Raw genomic sequence first — 22846 nt, forward strand, 5'->3', positions numbered from 1 at the left:
ACCAAACATAGCCTAAGGCTCTTGACTCCTTTTTTATATAGTTAGAGCATCCACATTGGTGGATTTAAATTTTTTTAGTACCTAAAAAATTCATTTTATCTATTTTAACTTACCATTTCACAACTCACTCAACAATGCTCTTATTTTCAAATTAAAGTTAAACACTATTCATTTATTTATTATTTTTTCTCTTTCTATCTTCTCCCTCTTTTCAACCCACAGCCACTCACGGCACCACCACCACCACATGAGCTTCCCCACTCACGACACCACCACCAAGCCCACACGAGCTTCCCCACTCATGGCACCACCACCACCACAACAGATCAGAAATCACGATCCGATTTCAACCCATACCCACAATCGAAAACCCCGTGACCCACAATCACATCACCACTGTGACCCACAACCCCATAACCATCGTGACCCACTCTCATCTCTGAAGCCAATGACAGCAACGACCACCATTATTGCCATGGTGATCAGACCATCAACCAAAGAGCGTGAGTGAGAGAGAGAGAGAGAGAGAGAGAGAGAGAGAGTCATTAGAGGAAGAGAAAGAGAGGGAGAGTGAGAGTGAAAGTGAGAGAAAAAGTGAAGAGAGAGACAATAAAATCCAATAAAAAAATGCAATACCAGTTGCTACTGTGAACTAGTACTAGTACCAGTTTACTGTAGTAACTTGTTAAATTTTTTTTTTTCGCTTTGGCACCACCATTGGAGCACAATTTTTGTTATTTGTGGTGTTAAAAATGACTTTTTAGCATTTTGGCACCACTGGTGCTGATGCTTTTAGTAGATTAGTAGAAATTGTTATCTTCTATATGAAAATTTTAAAATGTGGAGCTGAGCTTTTGTTATGTTTGTAGGAGAATACGAGATGGAAGTTATGTTGGTCTCAAGCTAAAATACAACTGAAAGCTCAAATAGTACAAAATACTATTACTTGTTTAGACCTCTAATTTTAAACAAACGGTTAAATTGCTTTTAATCTACTTATCTAAGTGCAGAATAAGAGTAAATGGAACTCAATAAACCGAAATTACTCTCTAGTGCATAAACATAAATAACAAACAATAAATGTAAAGTACAAAAAGTAAGAGAAGAGAAATGCAAATACAAGATAACATGGTGATGTGTTATCGAAGAGGAAAACCTAAGAACTTGACGTGAAAACCTCTCTGTGACTCTCCAAGCCGAATGATCCACTAGTGAATAAGTTGGAGTACAAGGATACCAGAAAGACCCTCAAAGCCTAATCTATCCAAAGTACTTGAGCCTTCCAATCTCTAGTTACCAACAGACTTCTCATAATCTTGTCTTCACTAGCTTCCCGAATCCCGCAATACCGCACGATTGCACTGCCAAACCTTACTGGCTTATTTTGACAAATACCCAATACTTCCCAAGCTCTAAAACACTATTTACACTCTAAATAGGTGAGAGTTGTGTTTGAATACAAATCTCATTTCAAGGTATGACAATGGGAGAGGGGAAGGAGAAGAGACTACTAAGGAATTCTCACTCAAAGATGAGTAACTCTCCCTAAAAAGGTGAGTGTTGTAGAAACCTTTTTCTAGGGTTTTCTATTTGATAACCTCCTTACAATTTTGTGGGTAATGAGAGTATATATAGTATGGGTGAAGAGTATAAGAATCACACTTAAAATCCCAACTGTCAGGTCATCACGCGGGTTGGCCAAGTTGCGAGATACTCGTGAGATGCACTGACTCTTAAACTTCCACATGTGCTCCTCACATGACTTTTCGCTGGTGTTGAGTCACGAGATCACCTGTCTTGAGCAATCTTCACCAACTTAATATTAAACCCAATACAATTAAATCCTACAAAATACAAGGAAACAAATTAATGCAATTACAATACATTTTGTCATGGAATAAAATCAACATAAATGTTATTTGAAAAACCATAACTTAACAACAACTTCTTAAAACCACAAACCAATCATCAATCATATTAGCTACAAAATCATAAATACAAGCCCACATATTAGCTACAAAATCATATTAGCCAAATAGACCCACTACATTTATACCATTACTCACAACTTGACACATAAATAAGGTGTAATAAAAGGTGCGGCAAAAGTTGTAATGCTAATATTTTCCTTAGTTTAGTTGCTAGTAAACTTAAAGTGTGCCAACAGTATATACTGTTCCGCATGCATTTTTCATTAGTAAATTAACGACAGGAGACTAAATTGATTGTTAATTGAAAATAACAAAGACCAAATTAATTGTTACAGAAATGTAGGGATTAAATTGTCGGTAACCAATACGTAGAAAGCAAAATGGTATTTTGGTCAATAAAAAATTGGCATTACAAAAATTTGTGATTTTGTTGTGTAACGAAAAACAAGTAACTAAAAAAGTACGGGTTTAAATTAAAAAGCGAGCTCTACATATACCAATCGCACGGGGACACGGCATTCTCGAGTTCCACTTTTGGTCTGGTCTGGTCTGGTCAGGTGCTAAAATAGTTTCAAAACTTTATTAGTCACTAAGGAAAATTGTTTTGAAAAAGGCCCAACGAGTGTAAGAGAGAGACTGAGAGATGGATGGTCCTTTGGCGGACGATTGCTGTTCGGTGTGCCGTAACAATTTCAATATCCCTTGTCAAGCCAATTGCTCTCACTGGTTCTGCGGTCAGTGCCTTTCTTACTTCAATTCTTTTCTTTCTTTCTCTTCTGTTTGATTCAAAAATTATTATTAGATTGTTGAATTATTCAGATTAATTCTAGGTTCTTGGTTTTCCGCCGTTTTTATTGCTTGTAATTCACAGGACTGATACTGTTACTGTTACTGATGGTCGCTCTTGTTTCAAATTTCAAGTCCTTATTCCTGATTGATCATGATTATTATATATCTACTTCTCTGCTAGCAAAGCTTCTAAATGGGTTCTGAGAGTTTTTATTCTCTCTTCTTTGTGTTCCTAAAACAAAGTGTCCATATAAGCCTGCAAATGACACGTTAGATTATGTAGTCTTTGATTTTGATAATTATCAAGTCTTAGTAATTTTTCTTCAACAAGAATCCATATAAAGCTATACTGCTGGGAATCAAATATATGGGGGATTCAAATTTTGGCCTCACCCTTCACCCCTTACTACGCGGAAAGGGAATATCACATGAGAATTATATTAGAGAATCTCACAAACGATGGTATAATGGATTTACATGTCTATATGAAAGGGATCTATTTTGCGAATTGGTCTCACTGGATGGAGGGATTTAGGGGAAAGGAGAGAAAAAGAGGGTTTTAATTCCTATACCATGATTGGATGGAGCAAAAAAGTAGAGGACGGCAAGGAATTTACCCTCTTAGTCTTAGGCTCACTTTTACAATCTACCCAAATGTGGGTGGATTGGAGGCGAAGAGAATCACTCAATGTGTTTTAATTTTAGGGTAAATTCTACTAAACCACCTTGAGGTTTGGGCTAATACCAACTAGCTCCAAGACTTTTAAAAAATGACCAACTTGGTCCTTAAAAGACAATTTTATCCCTAACTCTGTCTAACATAGTTACTTTTTTCTCACATTCTATTCACTCTTCTCTTTCTCATCTCAGACCCTCTTTTCAGTCTCTTCTCTCATATTTTCTCTTTCCTAGTAAATGTTTATTACATACCAAGATATTTGAGTTCTATTCAATGTGATTACACTAACATGAGTATGGATTTGGGCACAAATCACATGACACAGTTGCACCATGTCATAGAACACAAACATACACACATAGCCATATAAATTCCAAAACCTGAAACCCTCCAAAAATCATCCCAAATTACCAATCATACACACAAATTCATATGCACACACCAACAAAATCACCATATTAGAGCCATTTTGAGACAAACCCTAAATCAAAAAATACCCACAAATCTGCAAATGACCACCCCCTTTCAAACCCAACTAAAAAATCACTGAATCTTTATATCACATAAGAAAACCCAATCCCTAAGTTGACCAAGACCCAAACCAACAAAGAACCAAACCAAAAGAGAGAGAAAAAAAAAAGAACAGAGAAAGAGGATAGAGATCGGCGGCCACCAATGGTGGCGTCGCCGATGGTGGTGGCTGAGCTCATGGGTCTTTGTCAAACGTTCCCTTGACGTTTGGCACACAAACCCAAACAACAAAGAACCAAACCTAGAAATAGAGACCCAAACCCAGAAACGAAGACCCAAACATGTTTGGCACCAAATTAGAGCAACTGGATGGAACAATAGCAGTGGTGGTGATGTGAAGCTCAAAAATCCCTAGCCAAATGTCTCCATGGCACTGATTTGAGAAGAGAGTGGAAGATGGTAGTTGAAAAACATGGGTTTTGGCCATGAAAGAGGGAGTCTTTTGCTGCCATGGGTGTGGGTGAGAGAGAGAGGGAGCCGCTGTGGGTGAAAGAGAAAAAAAAAAAAGCCAGAGGTCTGAGAGAGAGAGAGGAGAAGGGTTTGGGTCTAAGATGAGGAGAAGAGAAGAGTTTCGGCTAAAGTAACGGTGCTAATAGAGTCAGGGACAAATTTGTCCTTTAAGGATCAAGTTGGTCAATTTTGAAAAGTTTTGGACCTAGTCGGTATTAACCCAAACCTCAGGGTGGTTTAGTGGAATTTACCATTTATTTTAAAAAGAAAATTTTATCCTTCAACTCAATGAAGTAAGGGCAAAAGAAGACATAGTGTAATGGCAAATCAATTTCATTCTCTCTATTTTCTCTTATAAACATGTAATCAACATAAGACAAAATAATCCTTTTCTCTTCTCTCCACTCCTTCTTTTCTCTTCTCTCCACTCCTTGGGGTAGATATTATCCTCTCTTTTTTTCCTCCTATTTCTAAAACTCTCCCTCATAGTGTAGAAAGGTCTTTGCAATTTATATATGAATTAAGATTACCAATAATTTCTACCTCAAATTGCATCTTCTCCCATTCCAAGAACAAGGTAGAGGTTGTGTAATTAGCCAAAAAAAATTATTGAGTGCAATATTGATTCTTGAGGAGCTAGAATGATGTCGCGGAAGCCTAAAGAAAGCACCCTCAATACTCTCTTGATGGAACAGAAACTAAACTGTTAGTTATTGGTAGTAAACCTCGAATCCACAAGAGGTTCCTTGAATTCATAAGGTGATAGGTCTAGAATTCACCAGAGAACACAATAGACACAAGTCTAAATTTTTATTGATAATAATCTATGAAAAACGTTTACAAACTTAGGGGCCTATTTAAGGGCTTTGTAAAACTTGACAGACAAGAAAATATATTCTAAAATAACTCCTAATTTATACCTAACCATAGCAGGAATCAAATTTGACCTAAAAAGCATTAAATGCACCTAAAAACAAGGAAATAAATCACCTAAACCTAAAATAACTTTTTTTTACATAAAAATACCAAAAATAATAAATTACAATAATTAAATAGTAAATTAGGTCCTACATTAGACCCCTCCACTTGAAACAAACTTGTCCTCAAGATCATCTTTGAAATCTGAAATCTCCCATGCCAAGAGAACAAATGCTTTGAATACTTCATCTTCTTTGTCTTCTTGCCAAACTTGAAAGTCATTAATTGGGCAACTTGAACTTCTTCTCCCTTGATCTTCATGTAATTGACAATATTCACCAAATAAGAGTCAATGATCAAATCAAATCTTTCTACCCCAACAAAATCAATAAACTTTGTTTCGGCGTCTCCCAATAAAATAATAGGAGTTTGAATGTTGCATTCATCAACTTGATTTCATTGAGATCGTTGACAACATCCTCTATAATTTCTTCTTTAATGGTCTCTACTATCTCAACCTCAAGATCTTTCTCTATAATAGGGTCTTTATTAATCTCCTCCACAATCTTGATTTCAGGTTCTTCTTCTACAACAAGGCGTTCATTAATTTCCTCATAAATCTCTATATTTTCTTCTTTGACTTCTCCATATTCTTCAAGAACAATATTTTCTTCAACATGCAATTCTTCCTTTAACGGTGGAAAATTTGGCTCTTCAAAATAATTCAAGTATGAACTTCTTGGCCAATAATAATCTTGTATTGTATACGACAAAATTTCTTCACAATCCAAAGGATAAAATTTGATAGCAAGCATCTTTTTCATCCTTGGCCATGAACAATTTTGTCTTTACCTTGTCGGATTCTACTAGATTGTACTCGTTCCCACCAACATAAGGCATACTTACTAAGTTTATACAAAGCAAGTCCAACTTTTCTCTCATAGCAAATATGCTCATAGTCAAATAAATCCTTTAGTTCAAGTAACCAATTAAGAAAATCTTCTTTTAAAAAATAACCATTAAAACTTGCAATTCTCTTATAAGGTCTATATGAAATTTGCTTACCAATAGGTTGCTCGTGAGTTATGTCTCTGTTGCTGTTATCCCTATTGTTTCCATTCTTCAACAGCGCCATCCTAACATAGATATTTGTCAGTGCTTGTTGTACCTCACGTAATACTCCCTAAGTTATTTGTCGTTGTTGTGGTGGTGGTTACCGTCTCGCCGATTAGCAATCAGACTAGGGTAAGTCAAGGCTCTAATACCAACTGATGTCGCGGAAGCCTAAAGAAAGCCACTCGATGCTCTCTTAATGGAAGAGAAATTAAACTGTTAGTTTCTGGTAGTAAACCTCGAATTCACAAGGGGTTCCTTAAATCCACAAGGAGATAGGTTTGGAATCCACCAAAGAACACAGAAGACACAAGTCTGAATTTTTATTGGTAATAAACTATGAAAAACATTTACAAACTTAGGAGCCTATTTAAGGGCTTCGTAAAACTTGACAAACAAGAAAATATATTTTGAAATAACTCCTAATCGATACCTAACCATAATAGGAATCAAATTTGACCTAAAAAGCATTAAATGCACCAAAAAACAAGGAAATAAACCACCTAAACCTAAAATAACGTTTTTTTACATAAAAATACCAAAAATAATAAATTACAATAATTAAATAGTAAATTGTGTCCTCCATCATAGAAGTGGCTCCAATTGATGAGACAGAGATGGGTTGGATGGAGTTCAAAAAGGAAGAGATGTTATGCATACTCAAGGAAAGGAAGGGATAAAGCTCTAGGTTTGGATGGCATCCAGCATCGTTGAGGAGTTGTGGAGAAGTTCCAGGAAGTTTATGCTTCTTGCTGCTTTGGAACAATGCTTCATTTATAACTTTAGTGCCGCAAAAAAAATTAAAATAGAAATTTGTGACCACCGATTAGTTTGGTTGGAAGGGTGTACAAATTTTAATGGGTCCTCTCTTGTCACTTTCCCTTGGAAAGGTATTTGGGAAGTGAAGGCCCCCTGAAAAGTGTCTTTTGTTTGGACAGTGGCATGGGGCAAGATTCTTACTTGTGACAATCTTTGGAGGAGATGATATTCTGTAGTGGATTGGTGTTGTATTTGTCAATGTAGTGGGGAGGGGGTGGATCACCTTTTGATTCATTGTAAGGAGGCTTATCAATTGTGGTGTTCTGTATTTAGGTCTTTTGGTGTTTCTTGGGTTTTGCTAGGGAGTGCAAAAGATATTTTGTTTGGTTGGAGGAATTGGTTTGGGAAAATTTGTTGGATATTTGAAATTTGGTTCCACTTTGTTTGATGTGGATTCTTTGGTGAGAATGGAATTGGAGAACGTTTGAGGATTTGGAGGGATCAAGGGACCAACTTCTAGCTCATTTTGTTGGGACTTTGTTTGATTGGTCTCAAGCTTGGGGGCTTACGAATAAAGATTATGTTCTTATGTGTATTGAGTCTCTTTCTCATTGTATATAATTTTCTGTATTTGTTTGTAATTCTTTAGGCTTCTCTATGCCCTTTTGCATGAAGTAGCCTTTTTTCAATTAAATTTTCGTACTTATTAAAAAAAAAAGATGTGTGGACAGCTGCTTTGGGTATAATTTTTACTGTGGGTAATGTTATTAAACAGAATATTGTCCTGGTCAATTGGTGGTGTACTTGGAATTTGATTTCAATAAATATTATGAAAATCAGGTAGTTAATTTATTGTCTTCGTGTTCAGGCAATTGTATTATGCAGGTTTGGCATTATGGTTCAGCAATTCAGCCGTGTAAATGCCCACTGTGTCGTCGTCAAATTACCTTGTTGGTTCCTGGAGAGGCTTCATCAAGGTGGCATCATGACCCGGAGGTTGCTGAGATTCTAAGACAGGTTGAAACATACAATCGCCTTTTTGGTGGGCGTGCCAATGGTCTGATTCAGGTAAGTATGTGTGCGTGTGTTTATGTGTGCATAAAATCTTTTAGATGTGCTAGCAAATTATTCTTGTTAAGGACTTGTTTATTGGAACAGTGCTTTTAAATATATGGCATGAATATTGAGATAAGTTTGAGGTTGATGACAGCATTTGATTGCACATTCAATATCGACTAACAAATTTTGTATGTATGCATAAAAACTTTTAGATTTGCCAGCAAATTATTCTTGTTAAGGACTTGTATATTGGAATGCTGATTTTAAATATACAGCGTGAATATGGAGATTAGTTTGTGGTTGATGACAGCATTTGATCACACATTCAATATTGACTAACAAATTTCATATATATATATATATATATATGTATATGTATATGTGTGTGTATATATATTTATTTGCCTTCTATTATAAGATATGAGAGGAGAAGTATGTTCTATTGGGTCCAGAAATTCAATGATACAAATATTGGTCCTTTTGATGTTAGGCACAAAACTTAAATATCAAACACACGCATCTTGAGCTTGATATATAACTCATACAACTCATCTTGGGAGGAGAAGTATGGTCTATAGTGGGCTTGTCTGTAATTATACAACTCATTGAGTTTTAGTGCACCTCTGATTCTTCTCTTATGAAAGATAGGATTAAAAGTGATTTAATGAGGACAAAAGGTTGACGAAGAAATTTTTTTATCATTGATACATATTATACAATTAAGATTTCAACTCTTAAATTCATAAAATAGGAATACATATAGGATTTGTGGGCTTGACTGTAATTGTACAACTCATATTGAGTTTGATTGCACCTCTGATTCTTCTCTTAGAAAAGATGGGATAGAAAGTAATATTGGTTGGAAAGGGGAAGATAGAAGCGTGGATGCCTGCCAGGAATGGTTCTCTCAATGTAAGTCGTATTATAGAGTTTTAACAGCTAGAGGAAGTCATTCTTTCCCGTGGAGAAGTATTTCTAAGGTGAAAGCTCCTTTTGAGGAAGCTTTTTTCACTTGGACAGTTGGAAAGCTATCAAGGGAAAGATTTTTACGTTGGATAGTCTCAGGATTTGTGTTGTTAACCACTATTGGATGTGTAAGAATAGTTGGGAATCGGTGGATCACCTACTCCTTCACTGTTCTTCTACATGTAGTTTATGGACATTTGTGTTTAGCGTGCGTTTGGTGTTTCATGGGTGATGCCTAAACAAGTGTTGGAATTCCTAGCTTGTTGGAATAGGGGTGTTGGTCCGCATCGGGTATGCAGTTTTTTGGGGGGTGATTCCATTGCATATCATTTGGACTATTTGGAGTGAACTATACCACCAAACTTTTCAATCAGAGAGGGGGGTGGGGGGTGGGGGAGAAGCTTGTTGAAACAGTTCTTGCTTTCTTTGTTTGATTGGATGACTACTCTGAGTTAAGAGAGGTTAGTTCCTGGTTAATAGGTGTTACTTGTGTTGTTGTGATGGGAAATTTGTGGGTCATCTTCTATTCCACTGTAAATTTTCTCATGCTTTAAGGAGTGAAGTTTTTGAGGTGTTTGGAATTTGGTGGGTAAATCTGAAAATGGTTAGCTCTCTTCTTCTTGCTTTGTAATAATTGGTTTGGAAAGCACCAGTCAACTATATGGAATATGGTCCCAGCATGTTTAATGCAGTTAGTTTGGTAGGAATGCAATACAGTAATACCCGTACCTTTGAAGACAATGAGAGAACCTTAGACCTCTTAAAATTTCTTCTCTTCGGTACTTTGTTTCAGTGGACTCGTATATGGGGTTTTATGCATTGTATTTCATTTTCTAAATTCTTACAATCAGTTAGCTTTAGTTCTTGAACTTCTTGTATTTGTTTCTTGTTCAGAGTGTTCACCATTGTAAACATGATGTTAAGTTATTTCAATAAAAGTCTTATTACCTATCCAAAAAAAAAAAATAAGGGTTCTTTCCGTTCCTTCCCTTTTGGATTTTTAGATTTGTGAACTTTTGCTTAGTTTCTTGTTTTCCCTTATTACACTACCTGTGTACCAGCGGAGCAGCTTGTACTATTTCAATTTCCTTCTAATAAAGTTTTATTTACCTATAAAAAAGAGTAGCTTAATGAAGACAAAGGGTGGAAGAATAAAATTTTTCTATATTAATAGGATTCGAAATGAGGAAATCCGTTTAAAAATAGAGATGAACCTGTTGATGAAAAGATGAGGGAGAGTTGTGGACTAATGCACCTGTAAGAAAGTGAGTTGAATTTAGTTGAGGGAACAAAAAGGGCAGAGAAAGACAAAAAAATATCATTAGTGTAAGTATTAAAAAAGGACGTGATGCCGGACACTATCAAATGTGGGGGATAAAGGAGAAGTTAAACAAAAAGAAAATGAAGACCCTAAGAATTGGTACTTTGAGGTTTTCTTGGAATCATCACTAAGCAAAGAAAACTTTGGAATCATTAATATAGCTGATACATGGGAATTTATTTTATTAGAAACTAACAGTTGAATTTTAGGGTTTCAGTTGTGTTGTGGGTTTAAACCAGGGGCAAAACAGTAATGTCACTGTACTTCTTTATATATAAATTATATTTTGTGTGTTAGGGTGCGTTTGGATACCATTTATTTTGCTGAAAACTGAAAACAATAAAAAAATAATTTCTAGTTATTGTTCACACTAAAAAACATTGTTCATTTGCCTATTTGCACTGTTCATGTCCCATGAATAGTGCACCAGGCGCTGGTCCAAAAAAAAAAAAAACTGAAACACAAAACGCGTGGGCGTGGACGTGATCCAAACGGTCACTTAGGGTCAACTTATCAAACCATAAACACTTTTACCTTAACAACATGGTATCAAAGCCCCCAGTCCACTGCTGTTAACCCTTTGACCACCACCCATCGGCATCCTTGCCGCCAGCAACCATAATAGTTGACAATCTATACCTCACCTCATCTCTCTACGCTTTTACCACATCCTTGAATTTTACTGTTGTTCCTAAGTCTATTCAGGAGGCTATGTCCATCCCTGGTTGGAAGTCTGCTATGGAGGCAGAAATGTTTGCCCTGTCTCAAAATGCTACTTGGTCTCTAGTTACTCATCCTTCATGGAATACTACAGTTGGTTGTCGTGGGGTGTGTACTATGAAGTACTTGCCTGCTTGTTCTATTGAGCATTTGAAGGCTTGCTTGGTTGCCAAAGGGTATACCCAGACATGAGGTGTCGACTATGTAAAGACATTTCTAGCCTGCTACTAAAATTTTTTTTGTCCGGATTTTGATCTCCTTGGCTGCTAATTTGGGCTGGCCACTATTTCAGTTAGATGTTAAAAATGCCTTCTTGAATGGTGATTTAAAGGAAGAGGTGTATATGGAGCAACCACTTGGGTCTGTTGCTTAGGGGGATTTGGAAAAGTGAGTAGGTTGCATAAGGCCATCTATGGTCTTAAACAACCTCCCAAAGCTTGGTTTGGTAGATTAAGTGAAGCAGAGTTAAAGTTTGGATTGTAATGTCGCTACTCTAATCATTTTGTGTTTTCTCAGACCTTTGCAAGAGGAAAGATTTTGTTGATGGTATGTGTGTGTTTGGGATGACCCTAATTTTTCAGCTTATCTCCACTTTCAGTTTATTTTTGCTATTATTCATTGGTCCCACTGCAGTTTTTGGTACTATTCATTGGTCCCACTGCACTATTCAACTAACTTTTACATATTTACAGTACTTTTAACAAAAAGTTTTCAGTTTTAGCTAAATAAGCTATTCCTAAACGGACACTATATGTTAATGATATTATAATCACTGGTAATGACAAAAAGGGTATGGATGATTTGAAGAGATACCTTCAAAGCTCCTTTCGGACTAAGGATTTGGGTAAGCTTCATTATTTCTTGGGTATTGAGGTAGCATGATTTAAAGAAGGCATCAGACCATCAGTTTATCACAAAGAAAGTATGTGTTGGATATTTTGGAAGAAACCAACTTGTTAGGATCTAAGCCAGTGGAGACTCCTATGGATCCTAATGTCAAATTGTATGAAGATCAGTGGGAGCTATTATCTACTCTTGAGAGATATTGCTGTCTAATTGGTAAACTAAATTATCTCACAATTACTCGCCCGGATATATTATTTGCAGTCAGTGTTTTTTGGAGCCAGTATATGAAAAATCCTCACCTTCACCTTCCACATTGGGAGGCAGTTATTCAGATTATGAGGTATCTTTAAGCACATCCAAGCCGTGGTCATTTGTATGAAGCTAATGGTCACCTACGGGTAGAAGCCTATATTGATGCTGATTGGGTAGGATCACAATTAGATAGAAAATCTACTATTGGCTATTGCTCTTTTTTGGGAGGAAACTTGATTACTTGGAAAAGTAAGAAAAATTGTTGTTGCCAGATCTAGTGCAGAGGCTAAGTGATACTCTTTGTTGGCACCTAAAAGGAAATGGTAAATTTGACACCCAGTCTTTCTAACATGAGATCCAGAATGCTCAGAAATTTGTGTTCCCTTGGAAGGGTGTTTGGAAAACTAAGGTTCCTAAGCGAGTGGCTTTTTTTTGTGGACAGCTGCTCATGGTCGGATTCTTACTTTGGATAATCTCATGCTTAGGGGTTGTTCTTTGACAAATTGGTGTTGTATGTGCCATTGTAATAGGGAATTTGTGGACCATTTACTTCTTCATTATCCAGTTACATACACATTATGGGCTGTTATTCTTCATGCTTTCGGCATTCATTGGGTCATGCCAAGCACTGTGGTGGGCTTGTTATTTTGCTAGCATCAATGGCTTGGCTTGGGAATCATACTTCGTATATTCGGAATTTTGATGTGGATTGTATGGTTGGAATGAAATCGCTGCTCCTTTGAGGACACTGAGAAGATGTTGGAAGAGTTAAAAGTCCTTTGCCAGCGTAGTTTGTTTGATTGGTCTCGGTGTTGGGGTTTTACTGATTGTTCATCTCTCTCTGAGTTTTTATGTTCCCTTAGAACTGCATCCTGATTTCTTTCTCTTTGTTGTTTGTTTTTTGTTTTCCTTGTGTTCATCATCATGAACAACTTGTATTGTTCCTTTCTATTTTCTTTAATACTATTTTTTTGATTACTTATAATAATAAAAAAATAGAGCCATGGCACAAACATCATGTGAGCTTATGTGGATTCAGCATTTACATGAGGAATTAAAATTTGTTGTAAAGTTTTCTATGACTATGCATTGTGACAATCAAGCAACAATTCACATTGCCTCCAATCCTATGTTCCGTGAGAGCATATAGAAATAGATTGTTATGTTACTTGAGAGAAAGTAGAAGATGGTATAATTGCTATTTCATATGTTTCTACAAGAGTTCAAATTGTTGATATGTTTACCAAAGCTTTATGTTAAGACTTGTTTGGGTTTATTATGTAACAAGCTGGGATTGTATTATATATACTCTCTAGCTTGAGAGATGATATATACTCTTCAACTTGGTCCAATAATATACTCTCCAGATTGAGGGGGAGTGTTATGGGTTTAAACTAGGGGCGAAACACTTTATATATAAATAATATTTTATGTGTTAGGGTCAACTTATCAAACCCTAAACACTTTTACTTTAACAATTTGGACCCAGCTGTGTCCCTAAAGAAGGGTGACAATGGCATTCATACCTAATTGACTTGCTTGAATGACACATGAAATTTTGGTAAAATGATCACATCAACCATACATGAACCGTTTTGAAAGGTTAGTAGCAGACTTAAATATGATAAAGGAAAGAAGCTGAAATAAGAGAACCTCAAATAATCTGACCAGTGTATCCCTTTCTCCTTGTAAATGTTTTTTTTTTGACACTGGCGCATCATTCCATTCATGGTAGCTGATTTGTATGGTAATTATGAATGAGAAGTTAAACATCTTCAGTTCTCTTCATATGAAGATATAAAATGTCATCCAACTGGTTGTACTGTGTTAGTTTTCAAAAAATTTCCACCTATTTCATAATGTATGGTTGCATTCACAAAACTCCTAGTAAATCAAGGTAACATTTGGAAAATCGTATTAAATTTTCCTGAACTAGAAGATGGAATATACTTGTAAAAAAAAATAGAGATGAATATATGAGATCTCTGGCCATCTTATAATGTATGTATGCATGCATGTATGCATTTAAAAATTTTCAATTTTATATATATATATATATATAAATGTATTTATTATGACTCATTGGCTGCATTAGACCAGTTGGTGCAACATTTGTGACTTTTTTTTATCATTTACAATTGCATTTTTTTTTCATATCTAAGCACCCTGCACCAAAGTCACTGTTATCTCATGTACAAATGATGTTTTCTTTTTACAGAGAATGCAGGACCTTCCATTTCTCCTCCGAAGGTTGTTACGGGAACTGATGGATCCTCAGAGATCTCTACCTCTTGTCATCAGAGCCCGTGTCTACATTGCAGTTAAGTGAATGACACGAACATGCAGACATGTGTGGTAGCTCCTTGCATTTCTGTTAGATTCACGCTTACTTGCATCTTCTTCAGTTTCAGCAGCATAATTATCTGTTCATTTGAATACCAGTGTTTCTTTTATTAAATTAAGGCATGCATCTTTTCTGCCTTAGCAGCATAGTTTGTTACTATACCTGGGTGGAATAATTTTAGTGCATTAATCTGGGTCTTTGAAGTCCTAGATATTATTTGAAGTTGTCATCTAGAAACTATTCAGGTTTCTCTTTGATTCAGACAGCCAAAGCTAATATAGAAACGTCATTGATTTAGAACCTTGAACTTGTTGAATAATATGGTATAGTTTAAGTATGATCCAAAAATGTATATTGTTTAATTCTTAAGGATGATGGCTTAAGTCTTTCTGGATACCTGGACCAACATTTTTTTCCTCCGTTTTACATGCCCAAAAAATAAAAGAGGAAAAGGTCAGAGCTTTTCTGCCATTCAGTGGATTTTATAATGATTGAGTGGCTCCAGTTATCAATGAAGGCGATTTAACGAGATGCTTTTATTTTTAGTTTGTCTTTTGGTAGGAAAAGAATAATGGCATGTTTGATCTTTGTAATTGGACCTGTTGTGTGTCAGGTTTTCCATATGTTGAGGTGGCATGGTCTTTTTTAGCCCCCTGACTAATCAAGGCTAATTTGACAAGAGTCAGAACTATGTTGTAGACCTTTTGCATTTGTTCTTTCCTTTGGTAACCAAAGTAGGCTTGACAATAAGCAGCTGCAGGACTTTGTGCATTACATCATTGTTTGTAGCTTGTTTGTGTTATTTTGACTTCATTGGATGGCTAAGTCCAACCTGATATGCAGTACTATATCATTAACCCATGTATTTTTCTCATAATCTTTTGTTTTGTTTTTGTTTTTTTTTTTCTGACTAATTTTTCTACTCCTTTCATAGTTGTTTTGCCCTTGACCTGGATTACCCATGTCATGGGTAGTCCACTTGTTGATTTAGAATAATGGTTATCAAATGTATGGAATGCTATTCCTATATGTTTGATGTAGAGTATTTGTAAGAAACAACATTTTAGGACAGGTTTGAAGGAGTCAAAACCTCATTGCTTCAATTGAGTCTTTTTTTTTTAAGATATATATTTGAATGGATAAGGGATATTGGGAATCTTTCTTGTACTCCTTTTATTGATTTTTTTAAAGATCTTTGTAATTTTTGTGTTAATTCTTTGGTGGTGGGTCTCTTGTTACTCCTGTGTCTTAGGGCTTTGCCCCTCTTTTCTTTGAAAAAAAAAAAAAATTAGGCTCTTGTTAGGCCTGTGTACTAGGGCTTTGCCCCTGTTTTCTTTTTAGTGTGTGTATATATATATAATTTTTCTTTTCTTTAAAAAAAATAAAAAAGAATAAGGGTTATAAGTGACCATCTGTTAGGCTAAATATTAATGAAAAATTGAAAATCAAGGGTAAAAAGAGGATGATATGGCAGTCTGATATGAATCAGCTTTGCTAAATGTTGTATTACACACACACACACACAGACACAAATATATCTATTATGTATGGTTACTGGTTGTTTTAGACTTTAGTAGCTCAAGAAGCTTGAGAGGGCTTTTTTGGGAGAAGTAGAGAAAGCAATCTGTCACTGCTGTTTATTCTGGTTATGGAAGCTCCAATGTTTTGGGCTGTACAGTGTGCTCTCTTCCTTTGTCCTAGCTTGTGTTAGCTCAAGGATCTTTAGCAATTTGGGCTTGATTCTAGAGAGGTTGAAGAGGAGGCTAGGAGTTTAGAAAATACATACTTGTTTGAAGTAAGATTACTCATATTAAATAGTACTCTGCCTTGTTTCAGATCTACTTTAGAAAATACACCTCATCAAGATTTTTTTATTAAATAAGAGTGATGAGTTTAAATATCCTCTAGTAAATTGGGGAATGTGTGCTAGCTATGTAGAAAGGGAGTCATGACCTTAGGAGTAGAAAAGTATTGCATAGGGCTATCTTTGCTAAATGGCTTTGGCATCGAGCAGTAGAAATGGATAGTTTTGAAGGGGAGTGGTTGGTTTGAATAATGGGGAAGGTAGAGGTGTTTGGACCACCCTTATTGTAGGATGTTGGTCCACGTGGGTTGGGTTTTGTGGAACAACAATAGGAGTGGTATTTTGTAAAAATCATTTCCTTTGAAGTGGGAGATAAATGGCAACTTTTGTTTTTGGCAATCTTCTCTTTCTTTTCTTCTTCTCTTCTAAAGTTACTGTTCATACAGCCCTGAACATAATCTCTCTAATTCTTCTTCTTTCCTAACCCTAAACCCACTACAAACACACATGGACAAATTCCCTAATTTTTCTTACATCAACCCTACTTCCGCCCAGAGCCTTGTAGCTCATGGTGTTTCTAGAAGAGACATCTAGGGTTCAAATTCCCCCCTCCCCCAGTTATCAAATTATTAAAAAAAAAATGGTATTTTCCTATGTACCTATCACAACTAATCAATGAGGTAGGGGCGGGAGATAGAGTTAAGCTTTGGACAGATCAATGGTGTGGGAATTCTCCACTTTATTTGATTTTTCCGAGTGTGTATGGGATTGCCTCCAATAAAGAGGCATCGGTGGCCTCTTCCCTTGATCGGTTGGGGATAGAGGAACAGAGAAGCTGGGGTGTTCGGTTTATTTAGAGACCAAATGATTGGGAAATGGGTGGAGTGGAGGAATTTCTCCGTACATTGGCTTCAAATTTACCTCCCAATGAGAATGGTGATCATTTGCGATGGAAGATGACAAAGAATGGGGTTTTTGATGTCCGATCGTTCTATAATAAGTTACAAAGTCCCTTACCCATAATTTTTCCTTGGAAAGGAGTCTGGAAGGTTAAGGTTCCTCAGTGTCTCCTTCTTTGTGTGGACTGCTGTATGGGATAAGATCCTTACAGGTGACAGTTTGAGGTGTATAGGGATAAATTTTGTTGACTGGTGCATTATGTGCCGTTGTAATGGGGAGACGATGGATCATTTGCTACTTCATTGTGGTAAGGCTTATCGGTTGTGGAGTTTGGTCTTTAGATTGTTTGGAATTTCTTGGGTCTTGCCAAGATTGGTTGCGGATACGCTCTTTGGCTGGTGGAATTGGCTTGGAAAGCATTCGTCTAGCATTTGGAATTTAGCTCCGTTGTGCTTAATGTGGTGTCTTTGGAGGGAGCAAAATAGGAGGACGTTTGAGGACATGGAAAGTTCGGATAACCAGTTATTGGCTTCTTTCAGTGGCTCTCTGTTTGACTGGTCTAGGGCTTGGGGACTCACCTCTAGTAATTCTCTCCCCATATTCCTTAGCTCTCTCTTTGTAATTAGTTTCTTTTCCTCTCTTGTGCTTCTTTTCTCTTTGTAATTTTCTTTCTGCCTTATGTTTTTCTGCATAAGGTAGTTTTTTGTAATATACTTCTTTATTGCTTATCAAAAAAAAAAAAAAAAAAAAAAAAACTAATCAATGAGGACAGAAGGATTTTTTTTAAGGAATTCCAGCCTTTGAAAACATACCAAATGGGGGGGGGGCGCAGGGGATATCATTCTTCATCCCTACCTTAGGATTCAAACATTCCATCACTTAGGGATGAAGAATGATATCCCCTGTGCCCCCTCCCCCCCCCCCCCCTCCCCCCTCCCCTCTCTTAGGGTTCAAACATTCCATCACTTAGAGACTCCTTTCCAACAGTTTAACCCTTTTTGAGGATAAACCTATACAAATTTAACTTTGGAATTCTCAGAGATCCTCTGGTGACTGTCATTAACTTGACACTCATGTACGACTATGTTACTTTCCCTCTTTGCTACTTAAGGGCATCTGTGTGAACCATTCATCCATGAAGTGTGACTAGAATGTAAGAAAATTAGAATGGTTCATACCGATTAGAATGCATTAAATTAAATGGTTATAATGCTTAAAGTGTGACAGTGGGATACTACTGTTGTATTGGCAAATAATCTTGTAGGGCTTTGTTTGCAGCTGCATGTGCTATTGCATGGCTGCATCTGGCAATTATGTACAATGTACACAGGCACAGCCCAATATATGCTGTAGTTTAGAGTCATATTTTCAATTACCAGGGTGATAATCTAAATGTTATCATGTTTTATATTAACCTAAAATCTTGAATTTTACTCTTACTGGTATTTCAAGGACAAGCTCTTATTCTAGTTGTTATGGACAGATGATACTAAGTGCAGTCTACGTACTGAGTCCTGTCGACATTATTCCAGAAGGTATCTTGTTCTTTGTACTTTCAATTTGTTGAATTCTTATGGACATGTTTTGGTCCCTGAAGGTGATTAGTTGCAATGCAGGAATACTGGGAATAGTTGGCCTCTTGGATGATCTCCTTATAGTGCTCATCTGTTTCCTCCATGTTGCTGCCATTTATCGGTCGGTACTCTATGTCCGTCATGGAGGTTCATGAGCTGTCCTATGGACATGACATATTCAAAACTGAAGAGGAAAGCAGCAATGAAGGAAAGGAAAGTTAATACAAACCCTACAGAAAGCAAGACATGTTTTTGTCTTCTGATTTCCTACTTGGTGGCATTCACCAAGCCTAGACAGGATTAACTTCTTGGATGCACATGATTTTAAGCCTAAACCTTTTCTTTTGTACCTTTTACGTATCACTCTGTTTGTGGCTGCAAAGCAATGCACGGCTGCTTCCGTCCATCTTTTATCAAACATGGATGTTTCTTTTGTGTATGGGCAACAAGTCATTCTTTCATTTGAGCTTATAAATAGTATCATGCTCATGTTGCTTTAGATTACACAGGGAATGGCATTGCTATAGTATTGGCACTCTGATAATATCCAAACAGTGTTATGGTGGTTTAGTGCAGGCAATAATTTGGTTCTTCTACAAGCAAAAGTACCTGGAAAGTAGATGACTGATTCACCAATATTTGTTTCCTAACTACTGATACTTGTTTTGTCCAAATTTTTTTTTTTTTTTGATAAGTTTTGTCCAAAATTTAATTCTACAGTTACTCTTGGTTGCCACTGGCAAGGCACCCTGGTCTTAGAAACAAAGGGAATCTCTACTTTAATATGTTGTTTATTTTTAGTTTTTAATTACGCACCATGTATCTTGTAGAGTTGTAGTAATTATTTTCTATCCCACTTTCCAGATTTCCCCGTTAAGTTAGAAATCTCCTCTGTAAATTAGAGTATCTATGGCGTGATATTCATTTGTGTAATTTGTATGACTAATTAACACTAAAGAAAATAACAAATAGAATGCAATTCTTTCCTCATTCTTCTCCAAAGCTTTTAGAAGACTTTAGAATATACACCTCTTCAGGGTAGTGATGAGTTTCTAGATTAATTGATGAGACAGACAAACTAGCAAAGTAGGGTCTTGATAGAAACAATTAATTGGTTGGTGCTGCATCATAGAGGAAAGTTCTTATTACTTTGTGATTTGGAAATTAACTTGGGTGGGTGGCACTTGCAACACCTGCAATTAGTTATGCTTCATTATATTACAAATTAAATGGTGACTGAAATACCGTATTAAATACCCTCATATCATGATGAAGGTTTAAAAATTCGATTACAAAGTAATTGGAGAAGTAATTGAAGTTTTTGTGCAATCTCAGGGTTAGTTTAGTGACTTCCAAGACCTCGTGACATTGATATCCATAAGATACTAGATTCGAAATCTCTGGTAGGTTGGACTAAGGGTTGAGTAGACACAAGGCCACAATGATGTTCTAATCAAATATAATATTAAATTATAAAGAATAAATTTGTAAAAAAAAAAACATGATTAAAAAGTATTGACTGAAATTTAAATAATTTTCAACATATTTCACAATTTACGTAAGAAAAAAAATAAAAATAAAGCATAAACACGGAAAAAAAACCTATTGTCAATCCTTCATGTTCAAAGCATAATTACATAAACAACAAATAATTTTGAACTTCAATATTTAATCATGGTAGGCCAAATACTTTTTCATAGTGCATTATGTCTAAAACTCCCAAAGCTTCCTTCATTTCCAGCTTTACGTCATTTGCAGTAGATTTACTGAGAAAGATGAATGTTTTTCCTCTATTGACCTATTGTCCTTAAATTTTCTCATAAATTGTTAGAATTTCCTAACACCTTTAACAGTCATGTTTATCTGTCTTCGCAAAAAAGAAGATTATCATCCGCAAAAAGCAAATGGGTTAGTCTAAGGCTCATTTTACTTTTACAAATAGAAAAACCACGAATAAAGCCTTCCTTGTCTGTCTCAGAGATTAGGCTATGGCGTCTTGCAGTGCAAAGTACGAAAAGGAAGGGGGACAAAGGATTTCCTTGGCAAATCCCTCTAAAGGGATGGATCAAACCGTTCACCAAAATGGAATAAGAAACTGAAGTGGCACAGATCATCATGGGGTTAATCTACCTCTCATTAAAACCCAGTTTTCTCATCACTGCCTCCAAGAAAGCCCACTTCACCCTATTGTTAGCTTTGCTCATATCCAGTTTAAGAGCCATAAAACATGTTTTGTCAGTTCTTAGTCTATTATTAGATATTAAGCTTCTTTTTTTTTTTTTTTTGTGAAGGCACTTTGGTGTTTTGTGATGATGGACGAACAGATTTTTAAAGTCTTTTTGCCAAAACCTTTGAATTTTTTTTTGTATAAAACATTACGTATACTGATAGGCTGATAATTAGAGACAAACACAGGACTTTTAAGTTTTAACCTTAGGAATTAGTGTGAGAAAAGTATGATTAGGAAAATGAGGTAGAAAAACAGTGTTGAGATAGGACAGAATAGTTTGTGAGACATCACTACCAATGACACTCCAACTATTTTGATAAAAGAGAAAAGGCATTCCATCTGGTTTAGGAGCTCTAAGTGGAGCCATTTGTTTCAACGCAACCAGAACCTCCCATTCCATAAAAGCTTGTAATAATAGGGAGTTCATCTCATCATTGACAATATTTGGAATTGGATTTAGAGCTTCCTCACAAATAACCGAATTTGAAGTAATAAAGAGGTTTTGATAAAAATCAATGAGTGTCTTAGCAATCTTATCTGGTTGTGAATACCACCTGCCTACTAAATTGTAAATACTCGAGATTTTATTCCTCCAATACCTCATAGTGGCTCTACTATGAAAGTACTTGGTATTCTTGTCACCTCTAACCAACCAAAAGGATGAGTCTTTTGGCTGAATCTTGCCAAAAAGTGAGTTTATTAGTGATATAAGAACTGTTGGAAGTTATTTGGAAAAATGAGGAAAGAAGTAAATTTCGGCAATACTGTTACCAAAATTCTAACAAAAAGTACAAGAGAGGAGAGAGAAATGATGTGTGGTTGGAGTGAGAAAATATTTGAATTTCGGTAATGAGGTTACCGAAATTCCTGTTGCCCAAATTTGGGGGAAGGAGAGAAGTGCTTGAAAAGAGAAAAAAAAAAAAAAAAAAAAAAAAAAAAAAAAAAAAAAAAAAAGCAATTGTGGCAACCAAGTTGTTGAAATTGTAGGGGAGGAAAAAGGAGAGAGAGAAAAAAAAAAAGGAATTGTGGTAACCAAGTTGCCGAAAATTGGAGAAAAAAAAAAAGAATTGTGGCAACCAAGTTGTAGAAATTGGAGAAAAGAGGAGAGAGAAAAATTGATTTGGGCTGAAAATTGGAGGAAATTTAAAGGAATTGTGGCAACCATATTGCCAAAATTGAAAAAAAGAAAAAGAAGAAGAAGAGAAAATTTGATTTGTGGCAATGGAATTGCCACAAATTGGAGGAAAAAAAATTGTGGCAATGGAGTTGCTGAAAATTGGAGGAAAGAGGGAGAGAGAGAGAGGAGGAGAGAGAGAATAGTCAAGTTAAAAAATATATTTTGCAACATAGATTCTTATTCTAAAAAAAAGTACACAGATTCTTATTCTTTCCGTATGCCAGTAGTTTTTTTGAGTGAAACAATTTGGTTTGTGCCAGTAGGTCATGTTCTTTCATTTCATCTTGCAAAAGTAATAACTATAGATTCTTTGCATGATTTTCCCTATGAAACAAATAATTATAGATTCAAGTACATTGATTCTTATTCTCAAAAAAAAAAAAAAAAAACACATAGATTCTTATTCTGTGCTAGTGCTAGTATGTGAAAATGTTGCAGAATCTATCCATGCATGCCCCAAAGAGAGAAAATTATGGAAGAAAA

At 35.9% G+C, this 22846-nt stretch overlaps 1 protein-coding gene across 1 annotated transcript; it reads left to right on the forward strand.

Moving 5' to 3' along the window:
* Positions 1–2435: 2435 nt before the first annotated feature.
* On the forward strand, positions 2436–19608 carry LOC142614317 (uncharacterized). Its single transcript, XM_075786916.1, has 5 exons — positions 2436–2665; positions 8039–8238; positions 14553–14654; positions 18866–18917; positions 18999–19608. Exons 1-5 carry the CDS (start codon positions 2575–2577, stop codon positions 19109–19111), a joined length of 558 nt encoding a protein of 185 aa, XP_075643031.1. The 5' UTR covers positions 2436–2574; the 3' UTR covers positions 19112–19608.
* The last annotated feature ends 3238 nt before the right edge of the window (positions 19609–22846 follow it).

The sequence above is a fragment of the Castanea sativa genome, chromosome 1, assembly GCF_040712315.1.
Source record: "Castanea sativa cultivar Marrone di Chiusa Pesio chromosome 1, ASM4071231v1".
NCBI classification, from domain to species: domain Eukaryota; kingdom Viridiplantae; phylum Streptophyta; class Magnoliopsida; order Fagales; family Fagaceae; genus Castanea; species Castanea sativa.